The sequence below is a fragment of the Doryrhamphus excisus genome, chromosome 22 (genome assembly GCF_030265055.1).
Source record: "Doryrhamphus excisus isolate RoL2022-K1 chromosome 22, RoL_Dexc_1.0, whole genome shotgun sequence".
NCBI lineage: Eukaryota > Metazoa > Chordata > Actinopteri > Syngnathiformes > Syngnathidae > Doryrhamphus > Doryrhamphus excisus.
This window is the reverse complement of record NC_080487.1, coordinates 13257501-13277792: the sequence shown is the minus strand read 5'-3', so window position 1 is coordinate 13277792 and position 20292 is coordinate 13257501. Positions and strand designations below refer to the sequence as shown.

The window sequence follows — 20292 nt, the reverse complement described above, 5'->3', positions numbered from 1 at the left end:
GCAAGATAGTCAGTTAGCAATATGGTAGCATAGAATATGATATATAGGATGTTCCAAGAGAGCAAATCGGATAAATGTGTGGATTTGGGAATTAACAGAATTACACAAACGTAATATCAATTATTACGTTAGCTAGGCAGGTAGCTTGTTAGCTTGTACTCTAGCCAGACAGGTATTAGCCCGCCATATAAGCTAGTTAGTTCATGGAACAAAACTTCAAAACACAATAAAACAAAAAACAACATTCACAAAGTCATCGCGACAGGTCAGCTAGTATGTTAGCAAGCTATGGAAAAAGATCTGGATAAAAATGCGGATTGATTAATAAATAATAAAAGCAAAAATTAGAATTCACGGTAGTTAGTTAGCTAGCTAGCAAGTTGCTTAGCAGATGTATCAAAACTACAAAAGGTGGTTGCAGAGGAAACACGTTGTATTGTTGTTAGCTAGTTGGCTAGCTACAGTAGTTAGTCTGCAGAGAGACAGGAACTACATCGCCAAGTGGGTGAGTTAGTTAGCTCGTTACCACATTAGCTTGTCATTACATATAAATAAACAGTACTGTAGTTACTGTATCCAGCTAGCGAGTTAGCAACATGTTCCCGGCCGGCGAACACAACCCTCTCTGTGCTCAAGTTCAACGCTGGGCCGTGACCTCTGCGTCTCTTTTCAAGCACTCGTGTCATGTTTAGTCAACTTACTCGCCGGGCTCGTCGCACCTCCGTGTATTGCCGTGGCGACGCTTGTGTTGTGCTCACAACACGGCACGTTCGTCCAGTGGCTCCGCAACACTATTTTGGGGAAAAAAGGTTCCCGTCCTGCCTAAGTAGACATTGCACAAACTTGTCAAAGTTTGACGATGTTTGCAGTATTACACAAAAACTACTTAAGCGGTTCCCACGGAACGCTCTAGAAGCGTGGCGTTAAGCCAAGAAAAATGTAATGTTGCTGTGGCTTTACTTTGACTATGTACTAAGTATATGTGGCGGTATTTTGGCTAAGTTAGCAAGCTAGTTAGCTTGGAGTACTGTATTTATTTTTTACTTATGGCACAATTAGCAGAAATATTCCTAAAATACACATCAACTAGCCATTTTGTTACTGTGTTAATGACTAGTATTTTGGCAGTGAGTTAAAAAGAACCAGATAAATATATGAATTGAACAATTCATGCTAGTTAGCTTGGAGTACTGTATTTATTTTTACTTATGGCACAATTAGCAGAAATATTCCTAAAATACACATCAACTAGACATTTTGTTACTGTGTCAATGACTAGTATTTTGGCAGTTAGTTAAAAAGAACCAGATAAATATATGAATTGAACAATTCATGCTAGTTAGCTTGGAGTACTGTATTTATTTTTACTTATGGCACAATTAGCAGAAATATTCCTAAAATACACATCAACTAGCCATTTTGTTAGTGTGTTTATGACAAGTATTTTGGCAGTTAGTTAAAAAGAACCAGATAAATATATGAATTGAACAATTCATGCTAGTTAGCTTGGAGTACTGTATTTATTTTTACTTATGGCACAATTAGCAGAAATATTCCTAAATTACACAGCAACTGGCCATTTTGTTAGTGTGTTAATGACTAGTATTTTGGCAGTTAGTTAAAAAGAACCAGATAAATATATGAATTGAACAATTCATGCTAGTTAGCTTGGAGTACTGTATTTATGTCTACTTATGGCACAATTAGCAGAAATATTCCTAAAATACACATCAACTAGCCATTTTGTTACTGTGTTAATGACTAGTATTTTGGCAGTGAGTTAAAAAGAACCAGATAAATATATGAATTGAACAATTCATGCTAGTTAGCTTGGAGTACTGTATTTATTTTTACTTATAGCACAATTAGCAGAAATATCCCTAAATTACACAGCAACTGGCCATTTTGTTACTGTGTTCATGACTAGTATTTTGGCAGTTTGTTAAAAAGAACCAGATAAATATATGAAATGAACAATTCATGCTAGTTAGCTTGGAGTACTGTATTTATTTTTACTTATGGCACAATTAGCAGAAATATTCCTAAAATACACATCAACTAGCCATTTTGTTACTGTGTTAATGACTAGTATTTTGGCAGTTAGTTAAAAAAAAAACATGTAAATATATGAATTGAACAATTCACGCTAATTTGGCATTATGTTAGCAGTTCGCTAGTTCTCTAGTGTTTCGGCCAGCTAGCTAGATATTCACTTGAATTCTTCAGTTGTTATTTACATAAAAAGATGCATATAAAGGTATAAATTATTACTAAAATGATATTATGAACTCCTACGCAGACTAACGCACTAATTTGGCAGTTAATTAGCTCGCTAACGTGGTAGTTGGCTAGTGACTGAGCCAGGCAGCTCGCTTGTCAGTTCCTATCTTAGCTCGTACGTCACGGATAAAATAATACTTGTGTTGTTATTGCGCTTTGTTGCTAGTTAGTTAGCTAGCTAGTGTGCTATTTGCTTAATTCATGTGCAGAATTTGACTTTATTAAATTTCAGAAGTGATTTTCGCAAAAGGAAGCTATTAAATTCTAAAGCTGCGCCTTTTTAAAACATTTTGTGTAATCACTAAGCGAGGCTTGTTGCCGGAGCGCACCTCTTCAAACCGTGTGTGCACCACTGTGGAAGCCTGCATCGAGTCTTTGCTTATATCAGGGCTAATTTTGTGATAGTATACAAAAACACCGCATGGACACACTCATTTGTTAACACTCCCCTTTCCCTGTGAAATATATAAACCAGGGATGTTCTATATGCGGCCCGTGGGCTATAGCTACACACGATAACCAGCATCGGGGTTTGTTAGATGCTTAGTATTCCTGCCATACAATGGGCTGCAAGTGTCAGTATACATGTATTTGTACTCTGCAAAGTGTTTTGATGTTCTCTAAAGGATACAACGTGTTCAAGTGCTGCTGTTTCTCCCGCTGTTGCATCATTTTGCTTCTATCTTGTGCAAAAGTAAATATGTATTTACCGCCTGGTGGAGATAAAAAAAAACCTACACTGCATTTATTCCACACGCAAGCAGAACTAAATCCATTTTCATCAAACATGTCGCTTCTCCATGGCTTTTTATGTCTGCTGTGTCTGCCATCTTGTTGCTGCTTTTTAGCTGCATGCCAAAAAGGCTTCTTCTGGTGGTCAGAAGAAGGCATGAAGAAGCTTACTTCTGACAGAGCACACTCAAAGCCCAGAATCGCTGCACACCTCTTGATCGAGTTCTATGTCATGAATGTCTATGCGCTTTGCTTTGCCACGTGTTGTTGTTGTTGTTTTGTTAGCGTAACCATGGTAATAATGTTGCATAGCCAAAAGGTGTCCGGGCTGATAAGCTTGCTGTGTTGCCAGCATGAGCGCTGCTTTCAAGGTCTTTTTATTTGGATTACACCAAATTTGGTGACACACTAAAAAATCGAATAATACACATAATTTTAAAACTGTATGTATGCTTTTTTTAAAATTAAAATACACACAAAACAATACATTAATGCAGGTAATTCAATTGTTTTGTTTTACAAATTAACGCATGTATTAACAAAAATTAATACTATTAAGTAAAAAATAAAAATATATTTAAATGTAAAATATACAAAAAACACAAAGAAAATCTATCACAATTAAAATATAGACGTGTAAATTGAAATACATTTAGAGAAAAAAATACTACCTAGTTTTAACACTAAAAGGCCCATTTCAATGACATTATCATGTACCCAGAAAAAATTATGTTTCATTAATGTTCATGTTAAAGGTTAAATAACTGTTAATAGTTATCCTCCCTATCCGTGTGGAAGTGGTAAGTTTTTGGCTATTTAAGTTGAAAGGAAATAACTTGAAGGCTACCGTTTAGGTCGCTAGCTCTCTAGTTTGCGAGTTAGCATGTGTCTCAAGACCCTGCAGTTGCGCAATATGTTGTAAATAAAAAGAGTATAAATGTGACTATAGTCGTGTTTTGTCATGTCTACAGGGCTCTAATAATGCTTTGTTCATTTTAATCTGAAAAAAATAATTTGTTTACCCACCAACTATATGTGGTTTCTTAAGTTTTTATTATTTGCTGTTTTATTATTATTATTATTATATTCATTTATGACTGATTGATTTTATTTATTCTTGATTTGTTTATTTATTTTTCATCTTATTTTGTGTAGAAAAATAAAAAGTAAGATATTTGAGAACAGTGGAATGTTTTATCAGAGCTTTTCTTGTAGAAAATCAAAACCAAAGCAAAGTTTTTTTAATTTTTTTTGTTTTTAATAAATGCATTTTTTTTTTTTTTTTGGAAAACCTGATGCGGCCAGTCTCACCCAGACACGAGCTCCAGCGGCCCCCAAGTAAATTAAGTTTGAGACCCCTGCATTAAACCAAAACAAGCAAAGAGAAACCAATAGGCAGCTCACTTGGAGCAGGAAAGTGGTGTCACCAAGTGTAAAGCAATCATGCTGCAAATAATCTTCCATACATTATTAAAAATAAATCTGTCCTATAAGTAATAAAACATCAAACATACATATCAATGTATACTACTATATTTGAAATGTCAATTTAATCCAAATAATGCAACCAGAAGAACTAGATTAATATATGAATGAGTACTACTGAAAAATCACAATTAGTATAATAACGAAGGTTACATTGATGATTATTAGGGCTTGGTGCTCTTTTCCGTTGCCTAGGTTATGCTCCGGTGACTGGAATGTGCCATCCGCTGAGGAGCTGCACTCTGAACCACGAGGACGGCTTCTCCTCCGCCTTTGTGGTCGCTCACGAGACGGGCCACGTGTAAGTCATTAAATGGAAGTGTATTTGATTTTATTAGCGCTGAGATGATGTTGTTTTTGTTGTTTATTGCCGCTAGCGTACGTGTTACATCCCTGTGGTTCCACAGACGATAACTAAACACTACAACATTTTGTATTTTTATACATTGAGGGCAATTAGGATATTCCGCCTAGCAACAAGCACCATAATACATGTATAAATTAAGACCTTGCTGCCACATTTTCGGATCCCAGGTTAGGAATGGAGCACGACGGTCAGGGGAACCGCTGCGCCGATGAGACCAGCATGGGCAGCATTATGGCGCCGCTGGTCCAGGCGGCCTTCCATCGCTACCACTGGTCCCGCTGCAGCAAGCAGGAGCTGAGTCGCTACATTCAGTATGTTTTCCCATCATTCCCTGCAGCTTTTCCCTACTGTTTCTTCTCCCTCATCACCATCTCCCCCCCCTCTCCCCCTCAGCTCTTATGACTGCCTTCTGGATGATCCCTTCGAGCACAAGTGGCCCAAGCTTCCAGAGCTCCCCGGCATCAATTACTCCATGGACGAACAGTGCCGCTTTGACTTTGGCGTCGGTTATAAAATGTGCACGGCCGTAAGTGCATGCGTTTGCCGCCATTTGCATCTGACACTTTCTAACCTTTTCCGCGTTTGTGCACCCAGTTTCGTACGTACGACCCCTGCAAGCAGCTGTGGTGCAGCCATCCCGATAACCAGTACTTCTGCAAAACCAAAAAAGGGCCACCGGTGGATGGTACGGAATGCGCTCCGGGGAAGGTAAGAGTCATAAATGTAACATTTTTTGCGCTCATTGGTCTCCTATTATACAAAAGTGACTTTTTAATGGTGTTCTATCATGAATACGTGTCCTTCGCTTACTTTTTTGCTTCATATGAGACCCCACTCACTCTGACTATCGTAGAGCTTCACTATTTACAGGACTTGCATACGCTTACGACTAAAGGGCACACCCAGAAAACAGCCCAAAAATTACTTCTTTTGATACGCTTAACCAGAGGTGTCCAAAGTGCGACCTGGGCGCCATTTGTCGCCCACAGGGGCACACTATGAAAATATTATTATAAATAAACAAAACAGAAAACAGCAAAAATTGGAAAATCAGCTGTAATTTTACAAGAATTAAGAAAAAAATGTTACAACGTTACATCTCACGAGAAAAATTTTTATAATTTTACGAGAATAACATTACAATATTGTATTGTTATTAAAAAAAACTAAACGGAAAACAGCAAAAATTGGAAAATCAGCTGTAATTTTACAAGAATTAAGAAAAAAATGTTACATCTCACAAGAAAAAAATTTATAATTTTATAAATTTATAATTTATAATAACATCGCAATATTATGAGATAAAAGAACAGCATTTGGGCAGCAGAAATTGGAATTTTTGGAAAATTTAGTTGCTGAAAAACTTATAATGCTACAAGAATGACGTATAAATATCATGGTAATAAAGTCAGTTACAAAAAATGTCAAAATTGGTGGCATAGAGGTGAAATATTAAAGACAAATTTGTTATTTTTGTAAGTCATAATATGATGAGAAACAAACAAAACACAGTAAAATTGCAATTTTTGGAAAATTAAGTTAGGGGATAATATCGGAATAAAGTCAAAATATTGCAAAAACAAAAGTTATGAAGATCATTTTAAGAAGAAAGTTTGGAGAATTAAAAAAAATGCAAAAATGGGACAAAAAACAAATAATAATAATAATTTCCTACAAATAATATTGATCTGGACATAAAACATTAACAAGTACTAATTTTAAAAAATGTAAAAAAGAAAAAGCCGACCTATTATGCTCATTTTTCGACCCTTTGTATTGAGTTGTGGATTCCGATAGAGCAGCTACACACAATAACCCGCACAGAAAATTTTTTAGATTTTCCAGAATCTATTACTTTGATTTGTACTTCGCTGTGATTGGTCACACGGCCCAAACTTTTTGGGGGGGGTCACTTCCAAATGCGCAAACCACATATCTGAAAGTTTGTCATTGTTTAACACATTAAACTGCAGCATCAAGGCAGGATTTCCGAATAAAAAAATCAAACACATATTCTGGCAACTCTGATACTTCTTTAAAAATATATTATATGAGACCTTTAAAAGTGGAATTTAAAAATGTCATTGGTGGTCTCTTGGTCTTTAACGCTGTCATTCTCGTCAGTGGTGTTTCAAAGGTCATTGCATCTGGAGGTCCAGCCAGGAGCCTCAAGGCCACGACGGGAACTGGGGCTCCTGGTCCAAGTTTGGCGCTTGTTCGCGGACGTGCGGAGGAGGAGTTCGCTCCCGTAGCCGACAATGCAACGACCCCCCGTGAGTGACGCTGAGGGTTTATTCTATGTTTAGCTTTCTGGGTTGGTGTGGATGAGCCAGGGCTGCTTTGAATGCAACACGGTGTTTAAAAAAAGAGTTGGAAAGTACAAAAGGCGGCCTTATTGTAACTTCCTTGTGAGGCATTCAAGGGTCAAATTCCCCCAATTTTAAGAAAGCACCCTATTGATTTTGCTCTTTTTAACCTTGGATGTCAATATTATTGGGTTTGAAGGGCACGGAAATCAAGTTTCTTGCTACAAATGTGTTCCAAATCAAATTACTTCCCAATTTCAGAGCAAGCACCCTATTTATTTTGAACATTTTCAACCCTCGATGGTGGTATTTGAGGTCAAAAGGCAAAAAAAATAGATTTATTTTGAAAATTTAAACAAATATTTTACCACCTTGGATATTCTTGTTGGATATTTCAACCAATTGAAATAAATATCAGAGCAAGCACCCTATTCATTTTGAACAAATTCAACCCTTAGTGGTGGTATTTGAGGTCAAAGGGCAAAAAAATAGATTTATTGTAAAAATTCAAACCAATTATTTTACCACCTTGGATGTTCTTGTTGGATATTTCAACCAATTGAAATAAATATCAGAGCAAGCACCCTATTCATTTTGAACATCTTAAACCCTCGATGGTGGTATTTGAGGTCAAAAGGCAAAAAAAAATAGATTTATTTTGAACATTGAAACCAATTATTTTACCACCTTGGATGTTCTTGTTGGATATTTCAACCAATTGAAATAAATATCAGAGCAAGCACCCTATTCATTTTGAACATCTTAAACCCTCAATGGTGGTATTTGAGGTCAAAGGGCAAAAAAAATAGATTTATTGTAAAAATTTAAACCAATTATTTTACCACCTTGGATGTTCTTGTTGGATATTTCAACCAATTGAAATAAATATCAGAGCAAGCACCCTATTCATTTTGAACATCTTAAACCCTCGATGGTGGTATTTGAGGTCAAAGGGCAAAAAAAATAGATTTATTTTGAAAATTTAAACCAAATATTTTACCACCTTGGATGTTCTTGTTGGATATTTCAACCAATTGAAATAAATATCGGAGCAAGCACCCTATTCATTTTGAACAAATTCAACCCTCAATGGAGGTATTTGAGGTAAAAGGACAAAAAAAATAGATTTATTGTAAAAATTCAAACCAATTATTTTACCACCTTGGATGTTCTTTTTCGATATTTCAACCAATTGAAATAAGTATCAGAGCAAGCACCCTATTGATTTTTCACGTTAGTATAAAACTTCCACTGTCTGTCGCCAGGCCGGCCTACGACGGCCGCGAGTGTCCCGGCTCGGCGTTCGATTACCAGATGTGCAACACGGAGGAGTGCGCCGGCCCCTACGAGGACTTCCGTGCTCAGCAGTGCCTCCAGAGGAGCAACAAGTACCACAACAACATGAAGCACAACTGGTTGCCGTACGAGCACCCGGACGGTAAGTAACCACGCTTCAGCTCTGGCGAGTTGGGACGTTGATGTGCTATTTTTGTCGTGTTTGCAGAGAGTCGCAAGTGTGAGCTGAGCTGCATGTCCAAGGAAACCGGGGAGGTTGTCTTCATGAACCAGGTGATGCATGATGGGACCCGTTGCAGCTACAATGACCACTTCAGTGTCTGCGCCCGAGGCGAGTGCCTGGTAGGTACTCTGTGTGTACTCTGTTTACGGTTGTTAGCAATGGCGGCCAGGAAATCTTTCTACGAGGCAAGCTCAGGCAGAAGTGGTTGGAGTTAGTGATTCCCAGCAAGGGAAAAATATTTTCATCTGTCAGCGGCATTTCACACAGGACTATTCTTGTGAACATGAACATGAAATATTAATTTATTATCAACTCTTACACCCACAAAATTAGAAAAAAGGGTTCGGCAGTAGTCCGGAAGTACCCGGGAGTGTGACCAATCACAATCATGGACTGGAAAAGGTGCAGATTCTGGAGGATCCAGAAAGTTGTATGTGTGGGTTATTGTGTGGAGCTACTCTATAGGAGTCCACAACTGAACACAAACCATACCAGCTGGTACGTACCAAAAATATTATTATGAAAAAAAAAACAACCGGAGCAATAATGTTACAAAAATAAAGTAAAAATATGAAAAGAAAAAAGTGGTAATCCAACGAGAAAGTCATAATTTTACTATAACAATGTTGTAATATGTAATATAATAATGTTGTGTTTTTTAAGTCATAATATTATGAGGAAAAAAAACAAAATAAAATTGCACAAAATTTGTTTGGGAAAATATTAAATAAAATAATAAAAATAATAATAAAATAATAAAATTGAAATAGTTGGAAAATAATAAAAAAATCACGAGAAATTGAAGAAATAGCTATAATTTTAATTATTTTAATATTTTAATATTTTTAATAACAAGTATGAAGTGTCCATTACCTGAGTGGAATCTTTCCATTAACCACTTCCCCCTTCTTTTGAGTATCCCAAATACAAAAACACAAACAACCAATAAAGCCTAATTTTCAGGTTTTCACAGTTAGCAGTATGGTTATGATTTGATGGTTTGCTGCATTAACGAGGTAATATCAGTCATATCTATATCCAAACACAAACACACCAGGGTGTTTAATATATTTTGTCTTTGCATGTTAACAACCTTGACTGTGAGGCGAACACCCACTGGCTTTATTTTGACTTCATCCCTGCATCCTTTTTTTTTTTTCCCATGGTATCAGCGGCCCAACTTTGTCTAGACTGTAATCTGGATCTTTCTCCCCCCACCCCCAAACCCCCGTCCCTCATTTCTCCACCTGGCAGCACGTCGGCTGTGACAAGGAGGTCGGCTCGTACAAAGAGCAGGACAAGTGTGGTGTATGCGAGGGAGACAACTCGCATTGTCGCACTGTCAAGCTGACGCTCACCAAGACGCCTAAAAAGAACGGTAAGAAAAAGAATGTCGGACGTTATTGTGAAATAAAAACAATTAAAAAAAATAAAGAAAAAGTATAATAATTAGGGCTGGCAGAAGACTCTCTCGACAAACCGTATTTGTACAACATACATGGAGTCTCCAATGCCACTTGCTTGACATACTGTAGCACCGCAGGTATTTTTTTATTGCCATTTATACAGTGCTACATTAGCATACAAGTGTTCCAACTAATTAGTGTTTTTTTTTAGTACCAACCATCTCTAGGCTGATTTTTTTGCTCTGAATTGCAAGCAAAAATTTAGTCTGCGAGTTGCTTGTTACCGACAGGCATAGCCAAGGACATTTGGAGGTCATGTGCTACCTTAGTATTTGAGGACAAAGACGGGAATGAGATTGCAGTAAACTCTCACGAGTGAATTTACACCAATAATTATCGTCCCGATATGAGCCTAAAAATTTGATATCGGTTAACATTACATTCGTGGTGATTGCAGTAAAAATAAATAAATAATAATTAAGAAAAACTGCTGTACAACAATTTTACTCAATAAAAATACAGTATATCGGATGTTACACGCATCAGTTGATATCGGAATCGGAAATTGAGAGTTATATCGGCATATCGGTTATTGGCAAAAAAGCCAATATCGGACATCCCTACTTTACTATCGATAAAAATGTGATTAATTATGAGTTAACTGTGGACAACATGCAATTAATTGCATTGCAGATAAATAGTATCATGGAAATGTAATATACACAAATGGCGCAAGAGACAATAAAAAACAATAAACAACAAATAAACATAAAAAAACAATAAAAAATGACACAAATAATAAAAATAAACAAAAAAATAAGCAAGAGACATTTCAATCAAGTGGCTAAAATCACCGCCTATACTGAAAGGCTCTCCACTTTCCTCTTCGTCTTCTTAGGAATGCTGAAAATGTGTCGTTCAAATGTTCCCTGGGAAGGAAAAAAATCATTAATTGCGAAAAACTGCTTTACAATAATTTTACTCAATTAAAATACAATATATCGGATGTTACACGCATCGGTTGATATCGGAATCGGAAATTGAGAGTTATATCGGCATATCGGTTATTGGCAAAAAAGCCAATATCGGACATCCCTACTTTACTATGGATAAAAATGTGATCAATTATGAGTTAACTGTGGACAACATGCAATTAATTGCATTGCAGATAAATAGTATCATGGAAATGTAATATACACAAATGGCGCAAGAGACAATAAAAGAAAATAAACAACAAATAAACATAAAAAAAACAATAAAAAAATGACACAAATAATAATAATAAACAAAAAATAAGAAAAGAAAAAATCACCACCAATACTGAAAGGCTCTCCACTTTCCTCAAAAAAATTCTCGATAAAAATGTGATTAATTATGAGTTAACTGTGGACAACATGCAATTAATTGCATTGCAGATAAATAGTATCATGGAAATGTAATATACACAAATGGCGCAAGAGACGATAAAAGAAAATAAACAACAAATAAACATAAAAAAACTATAAAAATGACATTGTTAATAATAAAAATAATTATATTTAAAAAATTATAGTAAAATAAAAACTGTAACAAAAGACAATTCAATCAAGTGGCTAAAATCACCACCTCTACTGAAAGGCTCTCCACTTTCCTCTTCGTCTTCTTAGGAATGCTGAAAATGTTCGACATCCCCGTCGGAGCCCGTCACATTGTCATCGAAGAGAACGACACCTCCCCCCATCTAATTGGTGAGTGTCTCGGAGCGGCCTCATCCAAAGGTCACAATAAAGTCGTGATGCGTGACCGCCGAATGAATGGAGCTCTCCAGTCACAGATAACGTGGTCACACCTGATGATTGGCCTGATTCTTTGAGAGATGTCACTTTAGCGCCATTAGTGGGCTGCCGGTAGAAAGGAACAGGTAATGGTTCGAACATGATTGAAAAAGTTTCATAAAGGAACATTACACCAGAAATAAGCGTCATTTGTTGACGTCAGAACCTTTCAACTCGACCAAACCTTGAATTTTCATTAGCTTTAAGTGACTAAAAAAGCACCCTTGCCGTGTCCTGAAACCATGGAAACGCAGTGATTTCGCCAAAGGCTGATTTGATTGACACTTCCCTGCTGTGTGCGGTGTCTCGTAAGAGACACGGTTTGAGCCATGATTCTGAAAACTAAATCGATTTTCAATTTGTATTCCCGACAGCCGTGAAGAATCAAGTCACGGGCAACTTCATCCTCAACGGTAAAAGTGAGGACACCGAATCAAAGACTTTCATCGAGAACGGTTTACAATGGAACTACACCATCGAGGGCGGCGGGAAGGAGACCCTGCGGACGTCGGGTCCTCTGCATGAAGGCATCCTAGTGCTGGTGAGCCCGCAGACATCAATTAATTCAATCAATCCAAGACGGTTTTCCAAAGACGGTTTTCCAAAATCCTCTCAGTACCAACCATTTTTAACGATTTGGACTAATTTTTCAAGACATGCAGAATTATGTGTTCTGGGGGTGGGGGTTGATTGGCGGGGGGATCAGACCACCCAGCACAGCACAGGCCATAGACTCCAAAACATACTCCAGGGCCTACCCAGCCCGCCCAAACCCCCAGCGACGGTCCCCTAAGAACCCCAACACCAGGGGTCCCTGCCCAAAATAGCACCCGCTACGTCACCCCCCAGACCGCCAAGAGCCACATATCAACAAAATCCTTTTTCATGTAACTCATTCCCGTCAGAAAACCCAATTGCTTCTTTTTAAGCAAGATGGGAACAAATTAATTCCAGATTAATTCTGTCAGAGTGGTATTTATATACGCCTTCAGGGCTGCTATATAATATTTTGATCCATGGGGATCATAGGGAACCCATCCGGTCCTGGTACTTTCTTATTTGGCATCTGCTGTAGAGCATCATGAAGATCCGTTAATGAAATGTGTCAATCTAAATTTGTCACCTGTTCTTCATTTAATCTGAGTTATTCTATTAATTCTGAGAAATGTTTCAATGTCTGTGAGAAATGGGTTAATCTCAGGTGTATATAAATATTTATAAAACTCACTGCTCGAACTCTTTGCAGTTGGAACCAGTCATTTCATTCACTGCCAAAGACATAGTTATGAGTTAAAACTGCACCAAACATGATCTCCTCTATTGTGTAGTTGCATCATCACCTGCTTCCCGCGCCAAAAAATATAAAAATACCTCTTTGGGAATGGACGTTCGGGTTGATAAAAATGTATAAATATGTCTTTGGCAGCGAATGAGTCAATGGTCCGACAATTCATTTTTTTTTCTCAATTGTTAGGTCAATCCGCGGGAAGAGGAAGCAAAGATCAGCTTGACGTATAAATACATCATACACGAGGACCTCCTGCCTCTCATCACCAACAACAACGTCCTCCTAGCCGAATTGGACACTTATGAGTGGGCTCTGAAGAGCTGGTCGCAGTGCTCCAAACCTTGCGGCGGAGGTCAGTGGTCCACTCCAGACGAGACTCTCGCGTTGAACATGGATGAAAAATATATGCATTGAGGCAATCTATATGTTAATTATTTTCATTGTTTGCAATCTAAATGTTAATTGAATTCTAGTTTGGGCCTCTGGAGGCACGCTCGGAGGGGTTTGGTGTGGGAGACAAAACACCTTTGGCAGGAACCAGATCAGTGATTAGAGCAAAACTAGGTCAACATCTTGTGGAAAGTCTTCGCAGAACAGTCAAAAGCCAAAGAAGGCCGTCAAACGCATTTAGGCCGGAGATTAGAGCAGAACCAGGTCCTTAGAATCTTAGGTCAACATCTTGTAGAAAGTCTTTGCAGAACAGTCAAAAGCCATAGAAGACCATCAAACGCATTTAAGCCGGGCTAGAGTAGAGTATTAGAGCAGAACCAGGTCCTTAGAATCTTAGGTCAACATCTTGTAGAAAGTCTTCGCAGAACAGTCAAGAGCCAAAGAAGGCCATGAAACACATTTAGGCCAGAGATTAGAGCAGAACCAGGTCCATAGAATCTTAGGTCAACATCTTGTAGAAAGTCTTCGCAGAACAGTCAAAAGCCAAAGAAGGCCATCAAACCCATTTAGGCTGGAGATTAGAGCAGAACCAGGTCCTTAGAATCTTAGGTCAACATCTTGTAGAAAGTCTTCCCAGAACAGTCAAAAGCCAAAGAAGTCCATCAAACGCATTTCGGACGGGCTAGAGTAGAGTATTAGAGCAGAACCAGGTCCTTAGAATCTTAGGTCAACATCTTGTAGAAATTCTTCCCAGAACAGTCAAAAGCCAAAGAAGGCCATCAAACGCATTTAGACCAGAGATTAGAGCAGAACCAGGTCCTTAGAATCTTAGGTCAACATCTTGTAGAAAGTCTTTGCAGAACAGTCAAAAGCCATAGAAGGCCATCAAACGCATTTAGGCCGGGTTAGAGTAGAGTATTAGAGCAGAACCAGGTCCTTAGAATCTTAGGTCAACATCTGGTAGAAAGTCTTCCCAGGACAGTCAAAAGCCAAAGAAGTCCATCAAACGCATTTCGGCCGGGCTAGAGTAGAGTATTAGAGCAGAACCAGGTCCTTAGAATCTTAGGTCATCATCTTGTAGAAAGTCTTCCCAGAACAGTCAAAAGCCAAAGAAGGCCATCAAATGCATTTAGACCGGAGATTAGAGCAGAACCAGGTCCTTAGAATCTTAGGTCAACATCTTGTAGAAAGTCTTCGCAGAACAGTCAAAAGCCAAAGAAGGCCATCAAACCCTTTTAGGCCGGAGATTAGAGCAGAACCAGGTCCTTAGAATCTTAGGTCAACATCTTGTAAAAAGTCTTCCCAGAACAGTCAAAAGCCAAAGAAGTCCATCAAACGCATTTAGGCCGGACTAGAGTAGAGATTAGAGCAGAACCAGGTCCTATCTTAGGTCCACATCTTGCAGAAAGTCTTCTCAGCAGAACTGAGGCCCATTTCAGATGCAACTTCTGCAGATCTTGTGGTGTGATGAGAACCTCATAACACTAAATTAAGTCAAATGATATTCCCGTGGTTTTTCAAATCCCTTTAGGCATACAGTACACCAAATACGGATGCAGGAGGAAGAGCGACAGCCGCTTAGTGCACCGCAACTTCTGCGAAACCAGCAAGAAGCCCAAACCCATCCGTAAGCGTTGCAACGTTCAGGTGTGCAGCCAGCCAACGTAAGTGAGCCCCAACTTTGCTGGGACGAAGTCTTATGGAAATACTCAGAACCAACCAGGATGTGGGCTGTTTCCCTGAGCAGGTGGGTCGTGGACGAGTGGAGCCCGTGCAGCAAGACATGCGGGAAGCAGGGCTACCAGACCAGGGCGGTGCAGTGCATGCAGGCTCTGCACAATGGCACCCATCGGCCCATCCACAGCAAACACTGTACCGAGGACCGGCCGGAGCCGAGGAGGACCTGTAACCACACTGTGTGTCCCACACAATGGAGGATGGGGGCGTGGTCTCAGGTGAAGCAATAGACTTTTATAGGTTGGATAAATACTGTTAGAGTGCAAAAGGTCTTGAACTGAGCAGTACCGACTTCCGATTGACAGTTTTACGCTAAACCTTACGTACTTCCAGGGGACGATTTTCCAGTTGTAAAAACAGATATTATGATAGATTGGCCAAAAACTGTTTGTTAGAGTGCTGTGACTGCTAATGTGTTCACTACAAACTTTTCACGGGTGAGTCAAAAACCGTAGAACTGAACAGTACTGACTTGCGATTGAGAGTTTTCCACTGAAAAATCCATGTACCACTGGGTACCACAGCAGATTGGCAAATTGCTGATTTTTAGAGTGTTGATGGCAATAGTGCTGACTAGAAAGTCTTCCCGGATGAGTCAAATACTGTTGAACTGAACCTTACCAACTTGCAATGGACACTTTTCTGGTTGCAAAATCAAGTACTATGATAGAGTGGCCAAAAACTGTTTATTAGAGTGCTGTGACTGCTAGAGTGTTGACTACGAACTTTTCACGGGTGAGTCAAAAGATGATGAAGTGAACAGTACTGACTTGCCATTGACAGTTTTCCACTGAAAAATCCATGTACCATTAAGTACCATTAGGTACCACAGCAGATTGGCAAAATACTGATTTTTAGAGTGTTGATGGCTATAGTGCTGACTAGAAAGTCTTCCCGGATGAGTCAAAAACTGTTGAACTGAGCCTTACTAACTTGCAATGGTTCTGGTTCTGCTTCTGGTTGCAAAATCAAGTATTATGATCGATCAAAAACTGTTTATTAGAGTGCTGTGACTGCTAGAGTGTTGACAACAAATTTTTCACAGGACAGTCAAATTATCTGAACAGTACTGACTTGCGATTGAGTTTTCCACTGAAAAATCCATGTACCACTAGGTACCACTAGGTACCACCAGGTACCACAGCAGATTGTCAAAATACTGATTTTTAGAGTGTTAGTGCTGACTAGAAAGTCTTCTCGGATGAGTCAAAAACTGTTGAACCGAGCCTTACCAACTTGCAATGGAGACTTTTCCGGTTGCAAAATCAATTATTATGACAGATTAGCCAAAAACTGTTTGCTAGAGTGGTGACTAGCAACCTACCGTGTTTTGACATGAATCGTGACATTCTATGTATTTTTTGTGTGACACGGCAGTGCTCGGTTTCCTGCGGCGAAGGTATCCAGCAAAGGCAAGTGGTCTGCAAAGCTAGCGACAACACGGTGGGGGACTGCGAAGGAGACAAGCCCGAGACGGTCCTCATTTGCAAGCTGAGCTCTTGTCCAGGTAATTAAAGGAGGCACACTGAGCCTGATTGACACTGCATGACTTCACTGGCATGTTTTAATTTAGCGCTCCTCAGGAAAGAGAGAACATAATGGAGTTGATTAGAGAAGTGTTTGCTTCTGAGATAATTAGATGGGTAGTACAATAGGAATATTATTCAATCTTACATAAAGTACTTCTTACTGTGTAAAAGGAGCATACATGAAAAGTGTATTTTATTGCGTATATTATTTTTCTAACAAATACACGCTGTTATTAAACCCTAAAATGTCAGCGCGAATTTAAATTTGAATTGAAATACGACTGTATAAAGTTTTTACGTTTACTTATACTTTATTATTTTGCCTCGTGAGTGAAATCGTGCTAATTAAAACATTTGTTGGTAGTCATAAGGATAATCTAACAGGAAGTAGATGGCTTCCCTTCAAGAGGACCATGCTGCTTGAGGACAATTGATGCTATGCTAACTGCTAACTGCTAACATACTAAAGCGAAGATTTTTGCGACTTCAATATTAGAGTCACCAGGGTTCTCTAAGGCCTTACCGACTCTGGTTCAGGACCTTTTGGCTGGTGTGCAATCGAACGAGTAATTGAACTTGAGTGCAGATCAAATCAACTCCTAAAGTCCTTCGGATCTTAAGCAGTGAAAAGCTGTTGTAGGTGGTCTCGGACCACCGGTTGATTTGATTCCCATTCTCCAGTTCGATGGTTGTGTGTAACCAGAGACCCTAAGGTCCACTTGGTTCTTACTTAGAGAAAATGTAGCTTTCCCTTGTTGACATCCCTTGGGCACGCAAGGGACTCTATGGTCTGAGGCAGTGAAAAGCTGTTGTAGGTGGTCTCGGACCACCAGTTGATTTGATTCCCAATCTCCAGTTTGATTATTGTGTGTAACCGGTTTCCCTGGAGATCCTAAGGTCCACTTGGTTCTTACTTCGGGAAAATGTAGCTTTCCCTTGGTGACGTCCCGAGGGGATGCGAGGGAGTCTATGGTCTTACACAGTTCAAAGCAGTTCTCAATGGTCTTGGACCACCGGTTGATTTGATTCCCATTCTCCAGTTCGATGATTGTGTGTAACCAGAGATCCTAAGGTCCACTTGGTTCTTACTTAGAGAAAATGTAGCTTTCCCTTGGTGAAGTCCCAAGGGGACGCAAGGGACTCTTGAGTCTTATGCAGTGAAAAGCTGTTCTCGATGGTCTCGGACCACCGATTGATTTGATTCCCAATCTCCAGTTCGATTATTGTGTGTAACCGGTTGCTCTGGAGATCCGAAGGTCCCCTTGGTTCTCACCTAGAGAAAATGTAGGTTTCTCTTGGTGAAGTCCCAAGGGGACGCAAGGGACTCTATGGTTTTATGCAGTGAAAAGCTGTTCTCGATGGTCTCGGACCACCGATTAATTTGATTCCCATTCTCCAGTGCGATTATTGTGTGTAACCGGTTTCTCTGGAGATCCTAAGGTCCCCTTGGTTCTCACCTGACGTGACGTCCCTAGGGGACACAAGGGACTCGAGAGACTTATGCAGTGGAAAGCTGTTCTCGATGGTCTCGGACCAGTGGTTGTTTTGATCTGTATCTGATTACCGTGTGCATACTAGACCACAGGAACTGAACCTGAGTTGGATTCAAACCAAACCGAACCGATCTTATGTCATTCTGCAATCTCTAGCGACCATCCACAAGATGATGAAGGTGGGAACATAAATGGATCACTAAGGCGCAATCCGCGATTTTCCGATGATGAGGTGCCACGAGAACCAAATCCAGTCCTTGTTTGTTCAGACTCTTTTGGCACACTTTGACCAACGTTGCATTCCGCCTCTACAGGCCAACCAGCGTCCCAACTCAGCACGGACAACTCCACCGTTAAAGACGAAGCCTTGCACCAAAGACCTCCTAGCAACCCTGTGATTAAAGTCTCCTCAAGTAAGGCTTGCCAGAAAATCAATCAAGTTTTTTCAGTGCAGTTCCTCCTAATGTCGTCCCCCCTGCTCCCCCCAGATGAGGCATGTCAGGGCGATAAATCGATTTTCTGTCAAATGGAGGTTCTGGCTCGCTACTGTTCCATCCCTGGATATAATAAGCTTTGTTGCGAATCTTGCAACAAGAAACTGGCCAGTCCAGCTCCCACGTCAGAGGAACCCCAGACCTCCACACCTTCCCACTTGGCCTCCCTCCAGTCTCCTCAACCCACCGCCACCCGGAATCCATTACAAACCACTAAAACCGCCAACAGACGACCGCGCTCCACTACGACCAGGCCGTCGACCACCATAGCCTCGGCCTCCAGGGGCGGCGGCGACCTCTCCAGGGGTACCACCGTCGACACTCTTCTACCTCCGGCTCCGCCGACAGCCGATGCCTCCGAGGAGCGCAGGCCCGACAGCACTTTAGGCCCGTTCGCCGCCAAGTCAAAAAGGGACCATTTAGGATCCGAGAGGGACTCCTCTGCACGCAAAGCCGCGTAGCGATGACGCGCATCTCACGTTTCTCCAGTGAGCAGACGGGCGATTACCTCATCAGACCTCAGAAAGAGTGAGGCTCGAGTTCTGTCCTTCGGCGGAAAAAAAAAACGCAAAGGTGCTGTAAACCGAAAGCAAAAAATAATGTGATGACTGCGTCGCTTCCTTCCTGTTTGTTTCTGCGTACGCTTGTTGATGTTTTTCCTCCGCGAAGTGCATCAGAACTACTAGTGAACTTGTGTCGTGAACACGTGGGAGGTGCTAGCGGCGTCGACTGTGGAGGCTAGCATATGTCACGCAGGTCTTTTTCGAGAGTTCGATGCCAAATGCATGTTAATTTCCTTTGGTGGGGCCCGCCTAATTATACGAAAGATAACCGTTACTACTATCTATCGTTTTTGACCTTAAGTGATCTCAGAAGGTTATTATTTAAAGTGACAAATTTTAAAAATATGGTGCCGTAGGAATATTTTTATATGCTATTTGCCGACTTTTTGGACTTTTTAATGAGATATTTATCTTTGCGTATCGGAGCAAACTATGAAACTATGACTTTAAAATAATGAAGTTTTGCATGTGTTTGTATTATTTCTTAAAGATAATATTTAATTAAAAACGCAAGACAGCTAACCTTTCAGGAATCGAACCTATAGAAAGGAAAATAGTATGCAACACAGCGTCTGGCCTCCACAGTCATCATCCACGCAGGAAGTACCGTCTCGTTTTGGTTCCTGGTGCTTAATTTTTTGGTTTTCCGAATCCAATTTTGGAGATTTATATATTTTTTTTAAGCGAGCCACGTCCACCTTGGGTGGGTGAAAGATCACTTATGCTTTAAAACCAACAGTACGATATCTATTTTTCAGATAACAATGTATATAGTGTAAATTCCCTCCATTAGAAAAAAAATAATTAACAAGCAAAAATAATAATAATAATAATGATGATGATATGAGTGTGTGTATGTGCTTGCCTGTGTGTGTGTGTGTGTGTGTGT

General features: G+C 39.8%; 1 protein-coding gene across 2 annotated transcripts in view; it reads left to right on the top strand.

Annotated features, from left to right (window-relative positions):
* The window catches only part of LOC131109568 (A disintegrin and metalloproteinase with thrombospondin motifs 14), a 39750-nt gene that overhangs the window by 19130 nt on the left and 328 nt on the right, over window positions 1–20292 (top strand). For both annotated transcript variants that reach the window (XM_058061727.1, XM_058061726.1), the window contains exons 7-22: window positions 4693–4798; window positions 5032–5175; window positions 5258–5390; window positions 5459–5572; window positions 6989–7137; window positions 8436–8608; window positions 8675–8808; window positions 9944–10067; window positions 11742–11822; window positions 12284–12450; window positions 13384–13549; window positions 15119–15251; window positions 15335–15542; window positions 16702–16831; window positions 18661–18759; window positions 18835–20292. The exon at window positions 18835–20292 is cut by the window's right edge and continues 328 nt beyond it. In XM_058061727.1, coding sequence (XP_057917710.1) covers window positions 4693–4798; window positions 5032–5175; window positions 5258–5390; window positions 5459–5572; window positions 6989–7137; window positions 8436–8608; window positions 8675–8808; window positions 9944–10067; window positions 11742–11822; window positions 12284–12450; window positions 13384–13549; window positions 15119–15251; window positions 15335–15542; window positions 16702–16831; window positions 18661–18759; window positions 18835–19301 — 2528 coding nt within the window. In that variant the 3' untranslated portion in view covers window positions 19302–20292. The remainder of the gene's footprint in view (window positions 1–4692; window positions 4799–5031; window positions 5176–5257; window positions 5391–5458; window positions 5573–6988; window positions 7138–8435; window positions 8609–8674; window positions 8809–9943; window positions 10068–11741; window positions 11823–12283; window positions 12451–13383; window positions 13550–15118; window positions 15252–15334; window positions 15543–16701; window positions 16832–18660; window positions 18760–18834) is intronic.